General features: G+C 46.3%; 1 protein-coding gene across 1 annotated transcript in view; it reads left to right on the top strand.

The window, feature by feature from the left end:
- Lama3 (laminin subunit alpha 3) overlaps positions 1-22,517 on the top strand; it is a 207,385-nt gene that overhangs the window by 84,649 nt on the left and 100,219 nt on the right. The window contains exons 16-25 of the mRNA XM_055625584.1: positions 49-101; positions 308-413; positions 1,367-1,466; positions 4,253-4,409; positions 7,807-7,939; positions 10,740-10,882; positions 13,163-13,260; positions 13,750-13,903; positions 19,443-19,603; positions 22,041-22,149. Of these exons, the coding sequence (XP_055481559.1) occupies positions 49-101; positions 308-413; positions 1,367-1,466; positions 4,253-4,409; positions 7,807-7,939; positions 10,740-10,882; positions 13,163-13,260; positions 13,750-13,903; positions 19,443-19,603; positions 22,041-22,149 (1,214 nt within the window). The remainder of the gene's footprint in view (positions 1-48; positions 102-307; positions 414-1,366; positions 1,467-4,252; positions 4,410-7,806; positions 7,940-10,739; positions 10,883-13,162; positions 13,261-13,749; positions 13,904-19,442; positions 19,604-22,040; positions 22,150-22,517) is intronic.

Below are 22,517 nucleotides of genomic sequence, written 5' to 3'. Positions count from 1 at the left end.
GTTCTCATGTAGGCCCCGGCCCACAGACACTCTCTTTTCTCTTCACAGAATGCCAGTGCCGTGAGGCGGGGACAGTGAGCGGAATTGGAGAGTGTGGACAGGTAATGGCCAGTTTTCATGTGATGGTTGTAGGGTGCGGCAGCGGTTGATGGCAGGCTTTCTGGGGAAGGGGGCTGACCTTCGCTGGTCATCCGACCACGGGCATACTTTCCCCGTCCTGGCTACAAGGCTTCCTACTGCATGATGAGCCTGTTCCCAGGCTAAACCCTAGGTCTCAAACGCTGCTGTCTGGCTCGTTGTTCTGCAGGAAGATGGCGATTGCAGCTGCAAAGCCCATGTGACTGGGGACGCCTGTGACACCTGCCAAGATGGGTATTTCTCTTTGGAGAAGAGCAGTTACTTTGGCTGTCAAGGTGAATACGCACGGCGGAGCTTGGGCAAGCAAAGTGCTAAGGGACAAAGGCTGCCGGGGCCCTGCCTTGAGTGCAGCTGACTTTCAAGGACGCAGCCCGGACATGCTGTCTCGAGAGCTCGGCCAAATAGTCAGTTGACACTTGCAATGAATCTAAACCAGTGCTGTTTCCAGTTCTCTTCCACCAGAACACTGCTGGGTCATTTCTAAACTGTGTATCTGTGGGATGGAGGACATGTGCTAATATTGACTAAGACCAAGAATCAGTCAGTCAGTCAGTCTGTCTCTGCTTTATGTTATCTAAAAAGCCAGATACTTAGATATAGGGCTGTGTTAAATAATGAAATTTCAGAAGAGGGTGGCCCATAAGGCTACTTCTTATGTACATACTTTACAGCAGTTCTGGTTTGTGTGTGTGTGTGTTCATGTTCATGTGTGTGTGTGTCTCTGTGTACAGGGGCCAGAGGTTCAAGTCAGGTACCACTCAGTTGATCTCCACTTTATTTTTGAGTCAGGGTCTGTACCGAACCCAGAGCTTGCTAATTTGGCTAGCCCAAATCAGTAGGTCCCAGGTATCCTCCTGTCTCTGCCCCCTCAGCTGTGAGAATACAGGTGTGTGCTGTCAGTCTTTCCACGTCTGTGTGGGACGCACTTCACTGACCGATCCCTCTTCCCAGGCTACTTACCCATGTTTAGATACCGGGCTACTATTACCTCCCTGGACAGCAGCCTACCCACCCACTGGCCTGTAGTCACACATCCTGAAATTAGAGGCAGGCCTTTGAGAGGACAGGCCACTCTTGTTCGGGACAGCCATGCCTGATATAAGAGAGGGCAGAGGAAAGAAAGCAGCCCACCGCAGTGCTGGGAACATCACGGCTGTCTTCTCATGGGAGGGAAACATCTGTTGAGGAGATAGTTTGGTGGTAACCCCAGCTGTTTCCTGACTTCTAGGGTGTCAGTGTGACATCGGTGGAGCGCTCACCACCATGTGTAGTGGGCCTTCGGGAGTGTGCCAGTGCCGAGAGCACGTTGTGGGGAAAGAGTGCCAGAGGTGAGTCTTCGGGGAGTTTCTCTACGCACTCATGTCACACCGAGGCCGTCTCAGTCTCCTGGCTGTAGGAATCCTAAGGAGGTAGATGAAGCTGCCCGGGTCACATGGAACCCGGGCATGTGACCGTGAGCTAATTAGAATAGGAGATACGAAACCCCCTGCACCCCAAAGTCCTCAGGCTTGAAGTAAACAGGTGGAAGAAGCCAGTAAAATCAATCAATCAATCATTTTTAAAAAACAGAACAAAAACAGTGCACACTGCGCCTGCTGGGAGCTGAAGCAGCTCTATAAGCCACAGCACAGATCGGCCAAACACAGAGCCAGCTCCATTCTGGGAGAAAAGAATCAGGGGGCACCCCACAGCTGCCCAGGCTTCTGGACCAATGCTACTTAGTTCCTGTTTGCGTCCCTGGAGTGAGGGAGTGGAGAAGTCAGGTGAATTAGAATGAGGCGGGTGGGGAATGTTTTGAAACAGAGGCAACTAGAAAGGAAGCCAGGAACAGAGCAGGAGGGGCAAATCGGGGCAGGGCAGGTATATGAGCTCATGTGTCTCTGGGTGTGATGATCCTACTGTACGAGTTTCTTCCGTGGAAGGAGGAGAAATTGAAATCTGAACTCTTTGGCTCTCAGTCACATGCTGAAACTGTGAGAAAGTCAAAGTTCTCAAAGGCTCAGACACCTTCTTTACCTGCTTCGTCACAGATCAACCAAAACATTCTTTGAGGCAGTTCTTTCTGAACGCTGTTGGCTGGGACTGTCCCCGGTGTCTCCCACACTGGATTCTAAATGTCAGGGCCGCCCGGCTGTGCTCTTCCTCACTCTCTGTCACTGGTCCTTGTGGCTGGGCATTCCGGCAGAAGGTACATGCAGAAGCACAGGACAAAATAACACAACCCAACAGAACCACATTCCTTACCTATCTGCAGATAAAGACACTGACTTTTCTCATTTTAGCAGACAGGACTATATGTTGAAATTTAGAATACAGCCTTTCTGACGATAGTCAACGAAAACTGCAAAAGACTGTGTTAAGCTGGCAATGTGGGGTGGCGGAGCCACTCTGTCCAGATGCACAGACCTTGTGTCCTAAATATTCCCAAACATTCATTATAGGTTTTGAAGTCATTCGGTGTGTTTCCTAACTAGTTTTTGTGTTCATAAATATATATTCATTTTAGAAATTTCAACAAACTCATACAAATAAAAAGGTAAAGAAAAATCCTCACTGTCCCACGGTAAGGTCACCTTGTAGGAGATTTTTGGTATAATTTTGCTTACAAATAAAATTTAGCGTTTTCTTGCAAATTCATAAATCAGTTTCTTCAATTGTATAACCATAAGCATTTCTTAATACATTAAAAAGTCCTCAAATACCTATATGCCTATAAAATAGTTTATAATTTATTTCCTTTATAATTTTGGTTCACTCATGTTGCTTCCAAATTGTCACTGTTCACGGCATGTTTGCATCCGTTCTTTAGAATGGATTTCTGGAGGAATTGCTGAGGCTCTGGGGACAAGCACTCCTATGGATCTTTGTAAATCCTGTGATGGAATACAATCTTTATTCCAGGGTACAGGGCATGGCTTTCATTCCCATCGACTGATCTTTATGTCTTTCAGTCCACTAAGTGTTTCTGCTTCTCACCAGATCAGCATGAATATTGGTTTGAAGAACTCTTAAGTAGTTTGAGTGTGGATCACATGGCATTGTTTTTGTTTGTTTTTAACCTTTTCTGTGACTGCCACAATTGGACTTGTCAAAGGAATCCATCCATTAGCCTATAAATGTCTCAGCCCGTAAAGGTGCCTGTTGCCAAGCCCAGCCACCCAAGTTTAATAATCCTCAGGGCCCACAGGAGGAGAGAACCAACCCTAGCAGGCTGTCCTCTGACCTCCACACGCTTGTCTGTGAGCATGCATGCACACACGCACACGTGCACCCACACGCAAAAACAAACACACGAAAATATACTAAAAAGTACACGTGTCTGACATATACAGTATTATATTACCGTGCTTAGCAACAGCGATACCACATACCTACTGGTGTTTGCAAACTATGTGAGTATGAGGGTGTGAAGGACTGAGTGACGGAGCGTCTGTTTGATTTTATTAATTGTTGGCAGCCATTAAAACACAACAGGGTTCCGTTGGGGACCTCCTAACTTGTGCTAGGTGACTTCCTCGATTTAGGGCTTCCTCGATTTAGGATGGGCGGGTGATGGAAGTACTCTGTGCCAACATTTCTCTGAATGAAAGCAATTGTTTAGCGCAAGAATGGACGGCAACTTTCCTCTGTTCTTATTAGATGGGCTTAGTTGGCAGCGTTTCTCCAGCAGCCTCTATTTGAAAAAGGACATTCCCCATGGCAGTTCAGTGTCCAAGTGGGTTCCATAGTAATGGGAACAGGGACTGCTTCTGACATAATCTGATTGGCCTGCTCTTTGATCACCTCCCCCTGAGGGGGGAGCCGCCCTACCAGGCCATAGAGGAAGACAGTGCAGCCACTCCTGATGAAACCTAACAGACTAGGATCAGAAGGAAGAAAAAGAAACCCTCCCCTACCAATGGACTTGCGGAGGGGCATGCATGGAGAAGGGGGAGGAAAGGAGGAATTGGGAGGGGAGGAGGGAGGGAACTAGAGGGGGGGATACAAAGTAAATAAAGTGTAATTAAAAATAAAATAAAATAAAAATTAAAAAAGAGAGAGAGAGAAAAAAAAAGGACATTCAGATCACTGACAAGCCTAACTTCTTGTGTCCATTTCCTTGTGATTTATAAAGGCCTGAAAATAACTACTATTTCCCGGATTTGCACCACATGAAGCATGAGGCTGAAGAGGGCACTGGACCTAACGGAAGAGACCTGCGGTTTGGATTTGATCCCCTGGTATTCCCTGAGTTTAGCTGGAGAGGATATGTCCCAATGACCTCGGTCCAGGTAGATAGTCAGAGGACCACAGCTCATTGCAGGAGACCTGTATTTCTACTAACCTAGACCTACTCCTGGAAGCCTCTACCCTCCATACAATCTAATCTAAGTGTAGAATGTTTTCAGCCTCTGAGACTTACTGCTTAAAGCTCACCCTTTCTAGTTCCTTCTGAACTCTGGCTGGCTGGTTCAACTCAGCTGTTCTGGCTCAAAACTCCTCTCCTAGCTGACTGATTCAATCTGGCTTTTCCCAGCCTCTGACTGAATTGCTCTGCTTGTCCTCAAACTAACTCTAGCAATCTGTTCTAATCTTCTGGATCCCCCTCATTCTCTGGCTCATTCTGTCCACACCTGTGTCTAGTTTGTCCTCTTTTCAACTTGTGTCTAAAAACACTCCCAATAAAACTGCCTCCAAATCCCCTGAACTGCACTACCACGAACCAAAATCCACTGCACTGCCTCTCAGCTCACTCTCAATCAAACTGCCTGAACAGAACCCAGAGATCTGCCTGCCGTGTCTCTTAAGTGACGGGACTAAAGCTGTGTACCACCATGCCTGGACCCAAGAGTTTCTTTACCTGAAACTTGCTTTATACCAGGCTGGCCTTGAACTCAGAGATCTGCTTGCCTTTGTCTCCTGGGATGAAAGGTGTATCTTTATTCCAGCAGAGTAGCCATGTTGCTGGATTAAAATTTCTTTACAAGGACTCATTTTCTCCAGAGTACTGGCTTGGAGGCTAGGCTTGGAATCTAGGATAGGGCAAGATTTTAACTAATAAGCATGTGCTTTGATTTCATAGTACATTGCTACTTTAATTTGGCCACTAAATCAGAAAATGAAAAAAATTGAAGAAAGATAATATTTGTCTCTAGAGGCTTTTCATAGATAGAAGGAAATTTCTTAAGCGGTATTAGACTATATTAAAACCCAGAGGGCATTTTTCTTTAATGCTGTTTGTGGAAGATACTGTGTTGTGAAGACTCCAAAATGGCTGGCATTCTTCTCCTTCCCTTGCCCCTTCCCTTCATCTCCCCCCCTTTCTCCTTCCCTCTCCTCCCTCCTCCCTCTAACAGAGTCCCAGCTGTGGGGCTCATGGTGGTCTACGCTCTCAGTCCCGCTGCTTCAGCCTCCTAAATGCCATAGGAGCAGTCATGCGTCACATCTCCCTGCTTGGTGTTGGGGCCTTGGGGCGGTGCCTTTTAAAATCCTGAATCACTCTGTAAAGGATGCGCTTCAGCGGTGTTTAGCTTTTCTGTCTCTTTTCCTCCACTCATGTTTGCTGTACCCATCTATCCTGCCTTCACGGCAGAGTAAGAAATGTGTACATTATTTGTTTACCTGTAGGACTTAATGCAATATTTATAGCCAAACGTGTAGAGTCATTGAGCAGTTTTTATCCTCAGAACTTCTCCTTGAAGCTGTTTTCCTCAAGCTGCTTTTAGGTAGATAAAAATCAGAGAGAGATGAGCTGATAGTCAGGGTCTCTCAGGACTTGTGCTTGGTAGATGGGAACTAGATAGGGAATCTGGATCAGTCTGCAGGTTGGCCCTAATCATGCTTTTGCCTGACCGGATTCTCCCCAGTGAAGCTGCCTTCACCAAACAGGACTTCAAGACACCCCACATTTCCCCCGTTCTGCCCCCACACACCAATTCAGTTCCTTTCTCTTCTTTCTGAGATGGGGTTGCACTCTGCAGCCCTGGTTAACCTGGGGTTCATTATGCAGATCAGACTGACCTTTAATTCATAGCTCTCCACCTGCCTTTGCCTCTAAGTACCTGGGTTAAGGGCGTACACCACCATACTAGGCTTGTTAAAAAGACTCATTGTATGTTATGTGTATGTTGTGGGGAGGTATGACACATGTGGGCGCAGGTACCAGAGCCCAGAGGAGGGCATGAGCCACAGGGGGTTGTGAGCCGCAGAACGTGGGTGCTGAGAACCAGACTCAACATTTTCTGCAAGCCCTTACCTTCATCAGTCCCAGCTCGGTTCCTTTAGTGGAGATCTTCATTGTTCATAAAATATGAACAATATGGTGGAGTCCCTCAAGTCCCAATAAGAAGTGGCTGGCACTGGGCCCAGTCTGGGTGTTCTCACAGGTGTTTGAAGTTTGACAGAATATTTGGTTGACCCAAAGGCATTCATTTCTAACCATGTTCTCTGTGAGGAAGTCTTTGGGTCAGAGGACCTGTCCCTTGCATGGACACTTATTTTATTCTTTTAATTCATCATTTCACATTTATTTCCCGGTTGGTATCAACACTGAAAAATGAACTCAATCAAATCTTTAGGGCTGGTGGGAATTCCTGCATGAGCATCACTCTGGACCTTATCCTTAGTTGTCTCCGTGTCTCACTCAACACATGTCCTCTCCATTGAAACAAAAGCAGCTGGGAGTCGGATGTGAAGGACTGTGATATAGGAATTCCCATGCCTGTGAGCCTCACCTGGATCACAGCTGGATCTGGACATGTGGTTTGTGGTTCTGAATAAAAATAACTTTTACTCGAGGCTGGAGAGATAGCATGGCAGTGATGGGCATGCGCTGCTCTTGCAGAGGACCTGGGTTTGGTCCAGCATCCGCGTGGTGGCTCACAAGAACACCTAACTGATTCCAAGGGATCCGATACCCTCTTTTGACCTCCATGCACAGGCATATATGCAGGCAAAATGCTTAGAATCATGCACTATATAAATCTGAATAAATAATAATGCACTTGTATTATCAATTCTCACAGAGCACTGTGTGAGCCCAGAGCTTGGGGACACTCAAGAGCCCTCTTTTAGTTCAAAAGCTTACACCGTTTTTAGATAAAAGCTTGAGATAAAACTTTCTAAGGCAAAAAAGGCGAACTTAGTGGCATGTAGGTTATTATCACAGATGTGTTTTGGGTCCTTCACCTTTGCTCCCCACTGTGACTGTCTGCAGCCATTGAGGTGCCCTGCGTGGGAAGCGGGGCTCGCAGGGGCCTCTCTGTTGAGTGGTGGGACGAAACGACACACTTTCCTTTTCCTTCTCTCTCTTCTGCCTTTGGTTTTTCCTGGCCAGAGGTGGTTGCTTCTGTCACTGTGACCCTCTTAAACTAGTCCACCTAATATTCCATTCTGTCTGTCTGGTTATAAAAATTGTCAAGAGAACTCTATTTGGTTAGGGAGTGTACTCTACTGCAGCTGGAATGTAAGTGACTCTGCTTTCTTGTTAGGCCTGTCTATTTCTACCTAGTTACTTGTACTTACTGAGTATGTATGCACGTGTGTGTGTGTGTGTGTGTGTGTGTGTGTGTGTGTGTGTGTGTGTGTTACAGATCTAATGGGGAAACTAAAATGAAATCATGGTGTGCTGGCATTTCTCTGCAGTTACTTTTCTCTTCTACACTTCATGTTATTTGGGGTACTTTTCAGAATGAAGTCAGTATAAGATTGGCTGTGAGGAAGTCAAATCTCTCCTTGTTCCGAATTATTCTGAGATACATCAACCCTGGAATGAAAGACGTATCTGGCCGCATCACTGTTTACCCATCCTGGGCAAAATCAGGTAGGTGAAGTCTCAAGCCTCTCTCCTCCTCTTCCTCCTCCTCCTCTTTTTTTTTTTTTTTTTGAGACAGGGTTTCTCTGTGTAGCCTTTGCTGTCCTGGACTCATTTTTAGACCAGGCTGGCCTTGAACTCACAGAGATCTGCCTGCTTCTGCCTCTGCTAGGGTTGAAGACCTACACCCCCACACCTGGATTCAAGTCTATTTTCTTATTTTTGTTGTAGTTTTGCTTTTTAGAGGCAGTGTCTCACATAACACAGAGTAGCCTTCCCTCCCGTGCTGGATGGATGGGCATGAGTATGTAACATGGCCTCATCTCCTTTCCATTGGGAAAGAATCAATAGAGCAAGAAAACCTTTTGTTTCCACAAAGTTCATCATCCTTAGAAAACATTAGGCCTGAGACAAGATCTGACTGGACAGCTCTCTTGCTGTCACCATCACTTTCTCTTTACTTTGTGCTTTTTAAACTTTTGCTGTTGAATTATCATCAATTGTCATTTTTAAAAATTAACATAACAATGCTCAGATGTTGGCTATACCCCAATCCCAGGGTCATGATAATCTTTAATGATCAAAAACATATCTATATAGCTCACCCGTGAGGAAGTGGGTGCCAGTGTTTGCTGTTACTTGGGCACTGTGGGCTTAATTCTTCAATGGTTTCAATCAAGGAAAAATGGAGGAGGATTGGAGTGTTAAAATGAAAGACAGATAATAGGAAGCCCAGGAAGAGTCCCAGGGACCTGCAAGCTTCCTTCAGGGGAGAGGCCTTCCTGAGAGCAGAGGATGCGCTCTCAGTCAGAGGCAAGGCCTGGACACCCATCCTCCCAGGAATGAGGGCTTCAGCCCATCCCAGAAACAGACTCAAGAAATCATTTGGAATCCCAGGAGGACTCAGAACAATGCTAATGAAAACTTGACTCGGTATCAGGATGTTAAATGATGTTATTTCACATCCACGACAGAGTTGGAAGTAAGGAAAGTAATGGTGTGATTCCCATTTGGATCAGCCAAGCATGCGTGCGGTTGGAGGCTAAGCCACTAGAGAGCTCTGGTGACCTCCCTTTCACAGAGGAACCTCAGCATCTGTGGCCTCACACACAAGAGCCTTGTGGACAGAAGAGGCCAAGCTGCCCAAGTGCACAGCTGGTCTTTGGAGACAGCGTCTATAGACTCCAAGCCTATCCCAATACATACATACATACACCTATGCATATATATATATGTAATATATATACTTACGTATTTAATAAACCTGAAAAATTAAAACCCCAATAGACAGCCACTGCTAACAACTTATCAATGTCTACTTTCAAAGAATTTCTTTCTGATGATTTTATTTTTTTACTAATATATGTGTGTCTGTATGCACACCAGTATCTGTGGAGGCTGAAAGAGGGTGTCAGATTCCCTGGCATGGGGTTATAGCCTGTTGTGAACTGCTCTGTGGTGTGGCTGCAGAAGTTTGAAAAACCAAACTTCTGTCCTCCGCAAGAGCAGCAACAACTCGTACTCCCTGACCCATCCCACCAATGCATGTAATTCTTCAACTTTTCAGTGATTCTTTGTGAATTCCACATCATGTCCCACAATCCCACTCATCTCCTTGTCTCTCCAAACCTACCCCCTGCCCTTGCAACCTCCCCTGCAAAGAAAAACAAAAGCAAAGCATCTCTCAGTGGAAGCTGTGGTATGTCGCAGTGTGTCACACAGTGAACCCTCTGTCCACACAGCTTTACTTGCAAATGTGCATTGTAATGAGTCCCTGGTCTGCTTTGAGGCCTCCGGCTTCAGCTACATTATCAACGCTGGAACCTCACGGGGACTGCTACACTATAAGCTGTGGTTGCCCTGTCACGGAGATCCTACAGCAGGGCCCTACTGCAGGGCCCACCCCTTTACGTGCTCCAGCAGTTCATAGGTGGGGTAGGTGTTGGGATAGGCCACCATTTAGCCCTGGATCTGGCCCCGGGGTGGGGGGGTGGCTGAGTTGTTCAGCCTACCAGTTCTCCTGTACCCATGTCTCCAGCCCCAGCACTGCCCTGGCTAGGGGTGGGCCAGCTCTCTCTCACTCAGGCTACCAGAGCCAGCTCTACGGTGCTGCCTAGGTGCGGTGTGGGCTGCGCTCCTGAGTGTGCTGGAGCTGGAAAGGGGCGGGGCCAGCTCTTCAACTCTTGTGCCCTCAGGGCCAGCTCTCCCACACTGCCCAGCGGTGCACAGCTCTTGGACATCACCATGGTCCCAGCTGGCATCCTAGACCAGGGACCTCTGCATGGCCTTTGGGGGTAACACGGGCCCTGGACATCAACACAGACCCCTGCTGCTTCAGGACCACCAACCCAGACACGGCCCTCAGTGTCAGCATGGGCCGGGACCTCATCATGGCCGCAGGTGGCAGCTCAGGCTACTCATGTCAGGCTGCTCCCCTCTGCCTCATGCTCCAGCCCCTCCTGTCTTCACAGTGTACAGCCACTCTGACTCTTCTTCTTCTCCCGTCTCTCCACCACATACTTGCTGAGTGTAGTAGGATCCACCTGTCTGCCTGCTCGCTGTGGCCCTCATGGCGGCAGGAGCGCCTCTGAGTGTTTCGAAGCTCGCCTCTCTAATGTCTATTTTATACACACGCATATGTGTACATACCATTTTAAAAGTAAGATCAATAAACGTGACCAGAACCCGTGCTTGCTCAGCTCCCTTAAGCTTTTCCAGCTGTAAACCAAATATTGAAAGCTAAACTGTGTTAGCTGTTAGCACTGGCATCTAGGAAGGTGTCTTTAAATGTTACTTGTATTTCTGATAGATGCTTCTCAGAGCAAAGAGATCACCTTTCCCCCGAGTAAGGAGCCAGCCTTTGTCACAGTCCCTGGAAATGGCTTCGCAGACCCATTCTCCATGATGCCAGGGACGTGGATTGCTTGCGTCCAGGTGGAAGGAATCCTTCTGGTAAGACAAGAGTTCAGAGCGCTGAGGTCTTTAAACTGTCCTGATCCTGAGCTAGTCCAGGAAAAGCCAGGGGAGCAATGAGAGGCTCCTCTGTCCATGCCTCAGGCTTGTCATAACTTGTACCAAGGTCACTGATATCATATCTTCAATACCAGCTGGAGGTCATGCGCTTTAGGCGGCAAGCAAAGCTGGTCCTTTTTAGGCAGGTGGCTTAGCTCTTAGCCTGCCTCCTGAACAATAGGAATAGAATTATCTTTATGTGTTCTTTCCAAATACAAATGTCTTACAAAAAAATAACGTGATGTGCCTTCCTTTTGCCCTTGCGTCTTCTTGGCAAAAAAAAAAAAACTTTGAAGAAATAAATCAAAGAATGCTTTGCAGATTGAAAGTGGGGAAGAAGAAAATTTCATCAATGCCAGTAATTGGGTATAAAGCTAGGTGGATGAAAATAAGATTGCTACCTAGATTTCGGGATGCTGTTCTGGCTAGTTTTATGTCAGCTTGACACAAGGTAGAGTTATCTGACAGGAGGGACTCTCAGCTGACAAAAATGCTTCCATAATACCCTGCTGTAAGACATTTTCTCAATTAGTGATCACTGAGGGCCCAGTCTGTTGCGGTTGTATCTCTGCGATGGCGGTCCTGGGTTCTATAAGAAAGCAGGCTGAGCAAGCCATGAGGAGCAGGCCAGTAAGCAGCACCCTCCATGACCTCTGCATCAGCTCCTGCCTCCAGGATCCAGTGTTTGAGTTCCTGTCCTGACTTCCTTTGGGGATGAACAGTGATGTGGAAGCATAAACTAAACAAACCCTTCCCTCCCCAAGTTGTCCCTTGGTCATGGTGTTTTGTTGTAGCAATAGAAGCCCTAATTAAGACAGATGCCTAATGCCCTTTAGCCGATGTCCCCATTATAATTCCATTTGCACTGAGCACATGCTATCTATCTTTACTGGTCTTTGGAACCACATAGTAATGAGCAGTTATGGGCCAAGCTCAGGGAAATGGCTTCTCGGACAATTCAAACCCACTCAGCTGGTAAGGTCCTAGAGTCCTCTGAGTTATAATCTTCCTTCTTCCCCTGCTAAACATTTCTTTCTGAGGAAAGAAAATGCCTTATGGGTCACCTATGAGTTTCTCGCTAGAGAGAAACATCCTGTCCCCTTGCCTCTGCACATGTGTGGAGGGGACCACAGATCCTGAGATCACTGAACGCTGTCAAGCCCTCTGTGGCTGAGAGCTTAGCTGCATTTACCTCAGGCTTCATTGGCATGTTGGGGGGAACATAGGAGCTCTGTAATTTTTTTCTTTTCTTTTCTTTTTTCTTTATTTCTTTTGAGGTTTTTTTTCTTTTTCAATTTTTAAAATTTCAGTTTATTTACTTTACAACCCAAGGGCGCCCTCTCCCTCATCTCCTCAGTACCCCCCTTCCCCTCATCTCTCCTTCCCTCTCCCCTTCCCCCCAGAAAAAGGGAGCTCCCCTCCCCCCATATTAACCCTCTCCAGCACCTCAAGTCACATCAAGACTGAGCATATCCTCATCCCCTGAGGCCAGGCAAGGCAGCCCTGCCAGGAGGAAGTGATCCAGAAGCAGGCAATAGAGTCCATGTTAGAAACAGCCCCCACCACACTTCCACTCGCCAGGCGCCCTGTATGAAGACCATCAGCCACATAGGTGCAGGGGTCTACGTCTAGACCATGCATGGTCCTTAGCTAATGTCTCAGTCTCTGTAAGCCCCACGGGACTGGGTTAGTTGTCTCTGTTGGTCTTCTTGTGAAGTTCCTGTCCCCTCCAGGTCCATCCACCTTTCTCCCCAATACTCCTGCAGCACCCCCTGGAGCTCCACCCCACGCTTGGCTGGAAGTTTTTCTAGGACAGACAGGGAGGCCACTCCAGTCTGAGACACCGACATCATAAAGCCTCACTTTTGCCACCATGCCCCGTGAGCAGTGCTGGTCAGTAGTTGATTCTGTAGCGATGCAGGCAGCCAGCATCTCAGCAGAGCCTTGAAAGGATGCAGTTCCTTGCTTTTGATCAGTTTTTTTTCAGGGGAGGGGGATTTATGAACAACCCGGAAGAGAAAGAAAGTAACATTTCCTGTGGCTCTGATCTCCAGTGTGTGAGGAGCTGGTGGGGAGGTGCATTGTGGGTTCTAGTGGGTCAGGGTGGAGAAGAAGGAAGTTGATGTGATGTTGAAGGTCGCCAGGACTTCCCTGGGGCATTATTCACTCGAAGCAGGCGCTGGAAGAAGGCCAACACTCCCTGTGTCCTCCACTTGCTAGGATTACCTGGTGCTGCTCCCCAGGGACTACTACGAAGCACTCGCCCTGCAAGTGCCAGTCACAGAACCGTGTACCCACACCGGACCTCCCCACGACAAGTGAGTATGAGGTGGACGGTGCAGCCTCGATGCCACCAGACTCCTCTGACCCAGTCTTGAACATGAAGGCTCATGATGGTGGGTGGGCCTCACAACCCCAACAGTTAAGGGGCAGCCTGACTGGTAGTTTCGTTGTGGTTTGTTCTGAGCCTTACTTGAGTACAAGTCTCCGAGCATGTGGCATGCCTAGGAGCGAGCCACCCTGTGAATTCGGGAATGCTGCTGCATACCCAAAAGGTCATCTCAAGGTCATGCAGAGGTCAGGGGAGGAGCTTAAAATAGAAGGCAAGTTCTCGGCCCTCTGTTTCTTCCCTTCTTGGTAGAACTTACTGCCTGATCCAAGCCTTTGATGTCTATTTACTAAGACTCTGTTGAAAGCATGATGTGAGGCTGCCTCAGTGACTGGAATCACTGAGTCCTTGTAGTGCTCTGTAGCATTCTGTGTCACACTCACATGGTAACGATTGCATTTTTTTGTTGCCGTTGAAGTTGTTTGCTTTACCAGCATTTACCAGTGACCCGATTCTCCTGTACCCTGGCTTGTGAGGCCAATCACTTCCTGCTTGATGGGGAACCGAGATCCTTGGCAGTGAGGCGGCCCACTCCTGCACATCCAGCCATGGTGGACCTCAGCGGGAGAGAGGTGGGGCAACCTTTTACTCCCTGTCAAAGCTGATGCTACCTCTCCATCGTATCTGCTGAATGCTTAGCCGAGGATGGCTTCTCCAATCCCAGGGAGCCAGAAGGGTTTCTCGGGGGGATGAGCTAAGATCTGCTGAGTTCTCTGATTTGAACTGGGGCTACACTGTCCTCTGCGCTGAGCTGGGTTGAGGTTTTCTTTGAGTATTTTCCAGATACAGCAATGTCCATCGATGATCACAGGGTCGTTTTGTTTACCTGACTCACAGAAAGTCTTTCTTAAAAACTGGATGAGACTCAACCTTCCAGGCCTCCTGTAGATCCTTATAAGGACACACCGCTCCTCACTGCCCAACCCTGTAGGCTGAACAATCTGTAACAGCTGAATTTGTGAAGCCCGGAACCTGGAACTACTCCAACCCAGGGCGTCTCCCTCATGGCTAGGAGGATGTGTTAGGACCTGCTGGGTCACCGTGTCTCTCGCTGGAGTTCTCTGAGCCACATGAGCAAGCCCAAGAGTGAACTGGTAGCACGTTGTATAGTATATCAACAATAAAAACACACAGTGCAGCACCCCAAAATGAAATACCAAACAGTAGCCTCCTGCCCTCTGTTCTTTCCTTTTGTTAGTATTGTCTATTTTTAACTTTTGAAGAAAATACTTCTTTGGTGGTAAAGTGTGTAAAGTTTAAAATATCTATAGCTTTTTATTCTTCCTAAATATTTAGATATACACACTTTATAATCCATGTCCTTACATTGTAAAGGTAACAGCTAAAGACATCAGAATTACTTCTTAGATTCTTCATTTCATTTCAATTTGATTAGATTTTTAATTTATAAAATATATTTATTGTACTAAGTAAAACAATATAAGTAAACACAATTAAATATAATAAGAACTGAATATTTTTCTCTTTACTCCATTCTAAAATTAACTTTACCACATTCCTTTCTGTCTATACTGTGTTTACACGTACATGTACATATATGTAACATGTGAGAATGAACATTATGTGTGTTTATGTGTGTGACAGCAGGGAAGTCCAGCTAAGGGCATATAAGCTTATATTAATTAAACTTAAGTATAAGTTATCTCTAAGCTGCACCAAGTACACCTCAATGATCACACATGTCTAGGGAACAACACAGATCATAGATTATTTTTATGTTTGCAAAAAACTATCATGATGAAATTCAAATTTGCAAATTAGAAGAGGTACTGAAGACATTTTAGTTTCTTTCCTGTGCAAGGATCCTTTTTATATTATCATCACCGATTCACTGGCCTTGTGTATGAAACCCAAGAGTTTGGATTTAAGCTTTAGTCTCACCCCTAAAGTTATTTACCAGTGTTAATTGCTTTTCTTGTTGATGTGACCAAATTCTCAACACAAAGCAACCTAAGAGAGAAAGGACTCGTTCTGGATTTTGTTTGGGGGCAACAGTCCACCAAGGCGAGGGATGCATGGCCACATGAGCAGCGGTTGGATATGGCTGCGGCTGCAGGAGACTGGCGCTGTTTTCTCATCTTTGGGTAAACCAAGAAGCAGAGATGGTACAGGAAGTAAGGTTGTGCTGGAAACCTCAGGGCCTGCCCTCCTGAGATTCATTTCCTCTGGCTAGGCCCCATTGGGTAAAGACTCCATAACAAGGCCACCAGTGGGCAGAGCTCATAGTGTAACAGTCCACATCCAGCTGTGTCAGTTCTCATTCTTCATACACAAGTATTCAAAATCAGACAGACTTCAAACTTGAGGCCATCTCTGCTCCCGCACACTGGGATAAAGGAGTCTCATCCTGTGCCATCATACTGCTTGAATATCATTGTAGTAGCCTCTTAATTAACTCACCTGCACTGCAGAAATACTTGATCATTGGACCAGGGAGGTGACTCATTAGATAAACATGAGGAGCTGAGTTCAGATCTCCAGTAGCCACATAAAGCCAGGTGTAGCTGACATCTGCAATCCCAGTCTTTACAGTGAGATAGGAAGTAGAGACTGGAACCTCCCCCAGCCCCTAAATCTTCCAGGCCAGCCAGCCTGATGCACACAGTTGCAAAGAGCAAAAGACACTGTCTCAGACAAGGTAAGGTAAGGACCAATGCCTGAGATTGTTTTCTGACCTACATGCATGAACACACACGCACATGGATGTACAGGCGCTGTGTATGTGCACGCATGTGTGTGTAGATGTTACAGTAACACTTTGTCTTATGATAGAGACAAAAATTTTAACATGTGCTATAAGACTGTCCCCCCTACCTCCAATTGTACCACCTCATGCTCCCTGTTCCTTGGCCATCTGGTCTACCTTCGGTCTCTTGGACTTGCTGCATTACATGTGGCCTAAAAATCTTCTATGTTGTGGTAGGGTCTCTTACCATAGGGTGTCCCTCTACCTGATGCTCTTCTTTTTTTTCAGGTATGTTTTCTGTTCCTTGTCCTCCAATTCTCAGCTAAGTCATTGCTTCTTCAGGGAAGCCTTCTCTTCCTACACATCTTCCTGACTAGTTCTGTCTCCCCCTGACATTTTTCCGTGGTACTTTCTGAGAGAATTCACCACACATGAAACATACTCTGTAGCTTTCTAATTATCTAATTATGTGATTAAAGTCTGAGAGTAGAACTCAGGTCTGTCTTATTTTCTACTGGATGCTCTCTAGCTGGCTGGCGGACTGGCCACAGCAGGCATTCAGTAGTGCTTGCTGGCCAAAATATTTGACATCAGAGATGGTAGTTTATCCCCCTTATCTTTGCATAAGCAGTAGACTTGATAACGCTGCCCTCCATATCTTTATCCAGACTTGGAGCTAGCCAAGAGAAGCCCCATGCTGTCCATTTGATGCTGGGTCCCCTTAAAAAGATAACACCATTGGCAGACCAAACTTCCATTTTCCCAAGTTCATCAGGAACTGGTTTCACTATCAAATGTATTTTTTTCCTTTTTTATTTATTACGATTTATTTGCTTTGTACCCATCTGTAGCCCCCTCCCTTTTCCTCTCCCAACCCCACCCTCCCTCCTTTTTCTCCTCCCATGCCCTTCCCCCAGTCCACTGATAGGGAAGGTCCTTCTCCTCTTCTATCTGACCCTAGCCTATCAGGACCCTAGCCTGTCTTTCTCTGTGGCCTGGTAAGGCTACACCTCTCATGGGGAGGTGATCAAAGAGCCAGCCACAGAGTTCATGTCAGAGACAGCCCCTGTTCCCCTTACTAAAGACCCCACTTGGAGACTGACAGAAATCAGTCCGCAGCACTCATAGTGGGATGACAGTAAACTTAGGAGAGGGTTCTGATAGAAGTCACAGCCAGTGAGAAGTTGACTGTGCATACTATGTGGTCAGGTAAGACAGACAAGCCTTCATTTGGAGGTCTCTGGGGAGAGAAGCTGGTAGCGATTTCTCTACCAGGGCTGGGGCAAGGCTGGACTTTCCTGTGTGGCAGAGTCAAAAGTGTGTGGCCAGTGCACATTTCCCTGAGGAAAGCCTTTCACTGTATAAGTGATAGAGAAGTCAGTGAGTCCAGAAGTTACATGGCTCAGGGCTGTTCTAGGGAATAGTACATGTACATTTCCCAATGGCTGGGAAGAGGGCCATTTAATTAGATGGGGATTAAGCTTGCTAGGGCTGGAGCTTCTGGGGTTGAGATGGGTTACGCAGTGAGGAATGGATGGAGTTTTTAGTTTGGCTCAGGCATCAAATGTGCACCCACACTTTAAGTAGTTCCCCTTTTAGGAATCTTACAGAAACACCAGGAGAAGGGTGAGCGCCCGTGTGTATGTGTGTGTGTGTGTGTGTGTGTGTGTGTGTCTGTGTGCACATATATGTGATGTAACATTGAATGTTATATCATCCAACAAAGGAAGAGTAAACTAATTTTCCATTTTCATGTGTGTGCATGTGTTATGTGTGTACATGTGTGTGGATACATGTTTGTAGGCATATATGTGGGTGTCTCTGCCCACAGTTGATGCCAGGAATCACCACAGGTCACATTCCCACCTTATTCAAGAAGACAGGGTCCCTCAGTCAAACCCAGAGCTTACCTGGTTAGTGTTGCTAGCCAGCCCACTCTGGGTATCTCCTGCCTCTGTCTTCCTAGGTAGCTCACCACAACCACCTGACATTGTGTGGGTGCTGGGGACCCCAACTCTGGTCTTCACGCATGTGCAACTGGTGTTTTACCACCAACCTCTCCCGAGCTTAAAGTTTTCATTTCTATTGTAAGTTGCTAGACAGCAACCTATAAACTATGAATGTATAGAGGATAAAGGCACATTAAATGCTAGGGTTGGAATGGTAGCTCAATTGGTAAAGCACATGCCTTGAAAGCATGAGGACCTGAGTTCAAACCTCCTGAACCCATGTGAAAACAGTTGGCTGTGCTGGCACGTGCTTGTAAAAACCAATACTGAGGGGGCACAGACAGGCAGGCTATTGGGGCGCACCAGCCAGCCAACCTAGCCTCTTCAGTGAATCCCAGGCAAATAAAAAGCTCTCTCAAGCACACTCCTCACCCTCCAACACAGAGCCTTTGAGGAATGATACCATAGCTGACCTCTAGCCTCCATGTGCACACACCAGTGAGAATCTAACGGTAGATAAAACAACATGCCATAAAATGCTGCTTAGTAAAGTCAGGACAAAAACAACCCAGTTACAACTATAACCACCAATGTTTCTGTAGGACTTCCTGCATGTCACATAGTGGTGAGCACTGTCCACGCATTCATGTAACCCTCACACGTGTTGAGAGCGACGCTGATGTTGTCCCCATTCTCTGTGGGGTTCACAACCACCATGTCAGAAGCCCCAGATCACACTGTGAGTGTCAGCTTGACTTTGGGCCACGAGCTCCTGCCTCGTGATTAACACCAGGGCAAGTCACTTTACCCAGACAGGGCCAGAGAGTAAACACGTCCAGCTCTGCAGGCCCTGAGGTCTCTGTCACAGCAGCCAAAGAGCACCCGATTCTGACTTTTCTAACAGTTTTTCTTAAAAACAAAAGAGGGAAGCACGGCTGTCATACAAAGAACAGGGCTTGAAAGTATTAAAGCCAAGAGTCATGGCTCCTGGAAAGGGGGTGGTGTGTGCTGCCTTTTCATGAGTTTACTTGGATAATTTGACATTTCTCTCTTGAAATAACAATTAAGAAGCCCCCAGACAGGTTTCCACTCCCTTGCTGCCTGCCGGGACTTTCTTTTTACTTCCAGTATAGCCGCGTTTGTTGCCCTAAGAAACAAGCAGCTGAAGCATCCCTGAGTGGCGTAGACACCCTTAGATGCAGGATTGACAGATCTAGAAAATAAAAACACAGGCTGCGCTCCAAAGGTCCAGACACATGATCGCGCCACATTTCCCTGGCCTCCGGGTTTTAAGATCTGTTTCTGTCCCCACATTCTCTCTGGAAGACCACACGTTCCCCTATGCAGATATATGATAGTTCTCTGAGCTGTCACCTCTGTCTTTGCCACCATGTCTGTAATATCCAGTGTACTGCACATGTGGCTGACCACCTTTCCGCTTGGCCTCTCTGGCAGGTGGAGCTGCGCCTGCGCCTCCGGGTCCCACAGATGGGCCACTATGTGGTCATGCTGGAGTATGCCACAGAGGTGGACCAGCTTTCCGTGGTGGGTGTGAGGCTGAAGAGCCCAGGGTCTGCCTTGGCAGGCCAGGTGAACATATACAGCTGCAAGTACAGGTAATCCCCTGGTTTTTATGTTGCTACGTGTCAAACCCAAAAGAACGTGAAGTAGCTGACCATCTTCCTGGATGTGAAATGAAAAAAAAAAAAAAATATATATATATATATATATATATATATATATATATATATATATATATATATATATATATGAAGAGTAGCTTTTAACAGCTGAACACAGGCATTTTTGTGAGGCCTGATCAAATGTTTGCTGAGCTAATGTTATGCTCCCAGTGATCCTAAAAGTCTCTAAGGACTTTGTTTATGGCCTGAAGATCCCCCAAATGAGGAATCATATTTGTGTATGTGTACGGTGCTGAGGATCAAACCCTGGGTCATGTGCTAGCTGGGCAAGTCCTCACTCTCTAAGCTTGTATCCTCAGCTCTGTGTGTGAGTTTTAAGGGCATGAGATGAGCCTGACATAGTTTCTTAGATCCATCTACCACTACCTGAAAACATGAGTTTCACGTACCGCTGACATCAGTGCCACTGTGATGTGCACTCTCTGATGGGTAGGTAGGGCCTTGTGTGCCTGAATCCCAGGTATATTGGCCACAGAGTTCTTCAATCTCTATCCATCTAAGCTCAGCCTCTAGGTCAACTTTTAGACTATTTCACAGAATAGTGCTATTTCACAGAATCTAAGAGGAGTTGGCTAGGGGTCAGAGGAATATTCATAGTTACTCTGATGACTCTCTAGTTTGGACCTAGCAGAGCTCCAAGAACATCTCCGACCGAGTTGGAGGAGTTTATATTTTGGGAAGACAGGGTCTTGCTATGCAACCCAGCATGATCCTCCTGCCTCAATATCCAGGGTACTAGGGTTACAGCCATGTGCCATCATACCTGGCATAGCTGAAGCTTTACAAAACCAAAAGAAGAAAGGAGCCTTGCAGGATTCCACGCGGGTTTTACGATTAGCACTGAGGGAGGTTGTATGATGTTCTAGATCCTCTAGCACAAAACAGCACCTAAGTCTTTAGCAAACCCATCATTAGGCTTCTCGGACAGCATCACATTAGACTGTGATTACCTGCTTTGTGCTTAACCACTCCCAGGAAAGTCCCACTGTGTGTTTTCACTTGGCCAAAGTATTTCCTTCTTTATGCTTTAGTAGTCACAGGGTTCAAGTGGAAGCAAACTGACTACAAGGGTGGGAATCTAAAAATAGAGGAATTACTTCTCCCATAAAGGCCTGTTTTAAGTGACAGGCCGGCTCAGCATTGCATTGTCTCCTGCTGAGGTTTGAACTACCCTCTGCGCGTCTCACATGATTTCTGATCGCTTTGTTAGAAAGACAACATCTCAGCAAGAAAGTGATAGGGATACCACTTTCAGAATAATGTGGTGATAAATCACCTCTTTCCTCTACCGTGAGGTAATCCCTAATGGATAAATCAATGGCCATAAGCTCCTTAGTAAGAATTCTTAAAAGGATAACGATAAAGCTAAATACAAGCGAATCAATGCACTTAGTTCCGAGGGTGACTCTTAGGTCCAAAAGCGATGCTGCATTACCCCTACGTGCAGACTCTTAAGTTTGTATACATGTACCCCACTTCTGCTGATTCTTTTTGTATTTTATCTCCCTTTAGTCGTTACTCAGATACCCTTGACTAAATTATTTCAAGTGTTTATTAGGGATGGCCATATTGTCTTAACCTATTACTAGCTCCATTTTATGTGCAGCCAAAGGAAATGGCCTTAAACGTGCTTCCTAATGGGCTTACCACCAGAGTCTGATCCCATGTTGCAAAATGGGGACTTCTTAAGAACGGTTTCAAATTTGTCTCACACCTGATGGTGTGGAAGGTGGAAACCAGAAGTAGAAGTGGAAAGGGACTAAGGAAGAAAACAGAGTTGGCTTTGAAGACAGTCTGGCTTGCCCTGCCCCCATGTTAGTAAAGCAAGCTGTGCCTACTGATGGGTGTGGGAAGGTCGCTGGTGGGCAACTTGAATTATGAATGGGCCAAAGAATATTGGTGAATTTCCAAGAGATCCACCATCACAGGCCCAGGATACCTTCTCCTGACGGCTTCTATCAATCCAGGTAAAAAGAGGGAGCAGGGACCACAGCCCTAAGAGGTACAGCAGCAGGGGCTGCAGCAGAAATGTTCTCTTATTTGTAGAAAAATGGTGAGCCTAGTTCTCCTTGTGCTTCTCAAACAGAATATCACATATAAAAGAAGCTGGTTTCTCACTGTTCCGGAAGCTGGGAGTCAGCATCCGATGGGAAGCTTTTGTGCTGAGTCATCCTGTGGTGCAAGCTCACGGGCCCTGTGTTTCTAACAGAATCGCTCCTATGACAGCTAGCCCACTCCCACAATAACCCCATCCATCTGCATCGACTCTGGTTCACAGGAAAAGCAGAGAAGGGGTCAGGTGCGCGGCAAGGGAGATGCCAAGCTAAGACAACCCTGTTTCCTTTTGCAGCGTTCTGTGCAGGAGCGTGGTGATTGACAGCCTGAGTCGGACGGCCGTGTACGAGCTATTAGCAGATACAGACATTCAGCTCACGGGGAACACAGCCCGTTTCCTTCTGGTAGGCCTCCACCTAGCTCGTTGTATTTCTCAAAGGTTTATTACAATTTGAGCTGCAGTTGCATTATATCTATAATATAAATTCAGCTTTGACAGTTTACTGTCATTCTCATCTTGAGCCTTTCTTCATGTCTAATCATAGAGTTCAGTAATCAAATTTGAATGCATCCTACAAAAAAAAAAATCACATTTCATTAATTTTGGTTTATTGTTATTATAAATAAAAACCCTTTAATATTATCTTTTTCTACTTTATTATTATGCATGTGGTACAGAAATGACACTATTATCATTTAATTTCTGTCCCATTTTTCCTATCCTATATAGTTTCTTAGAAAGTTCTATTAGATACTTAAATTTTCCAAATTG

This window comes from Psammomys obesus, unplaced genomic scaffold, assembly GCF_907164565.1.
Source record: "Psammomys obesus unplaced genomic scaffold, mPsaObe1.curated_primary_1811, whole genome shotgun sequence".
NCBI lineage: Eukaryota > Metazoa > Chordata > Mammalia > Rodentia > Muridae > Psammomys > Psammomys obesus.
This window is presented reverse-complemented; position numbering and strand designations above follow the sequence as displayed.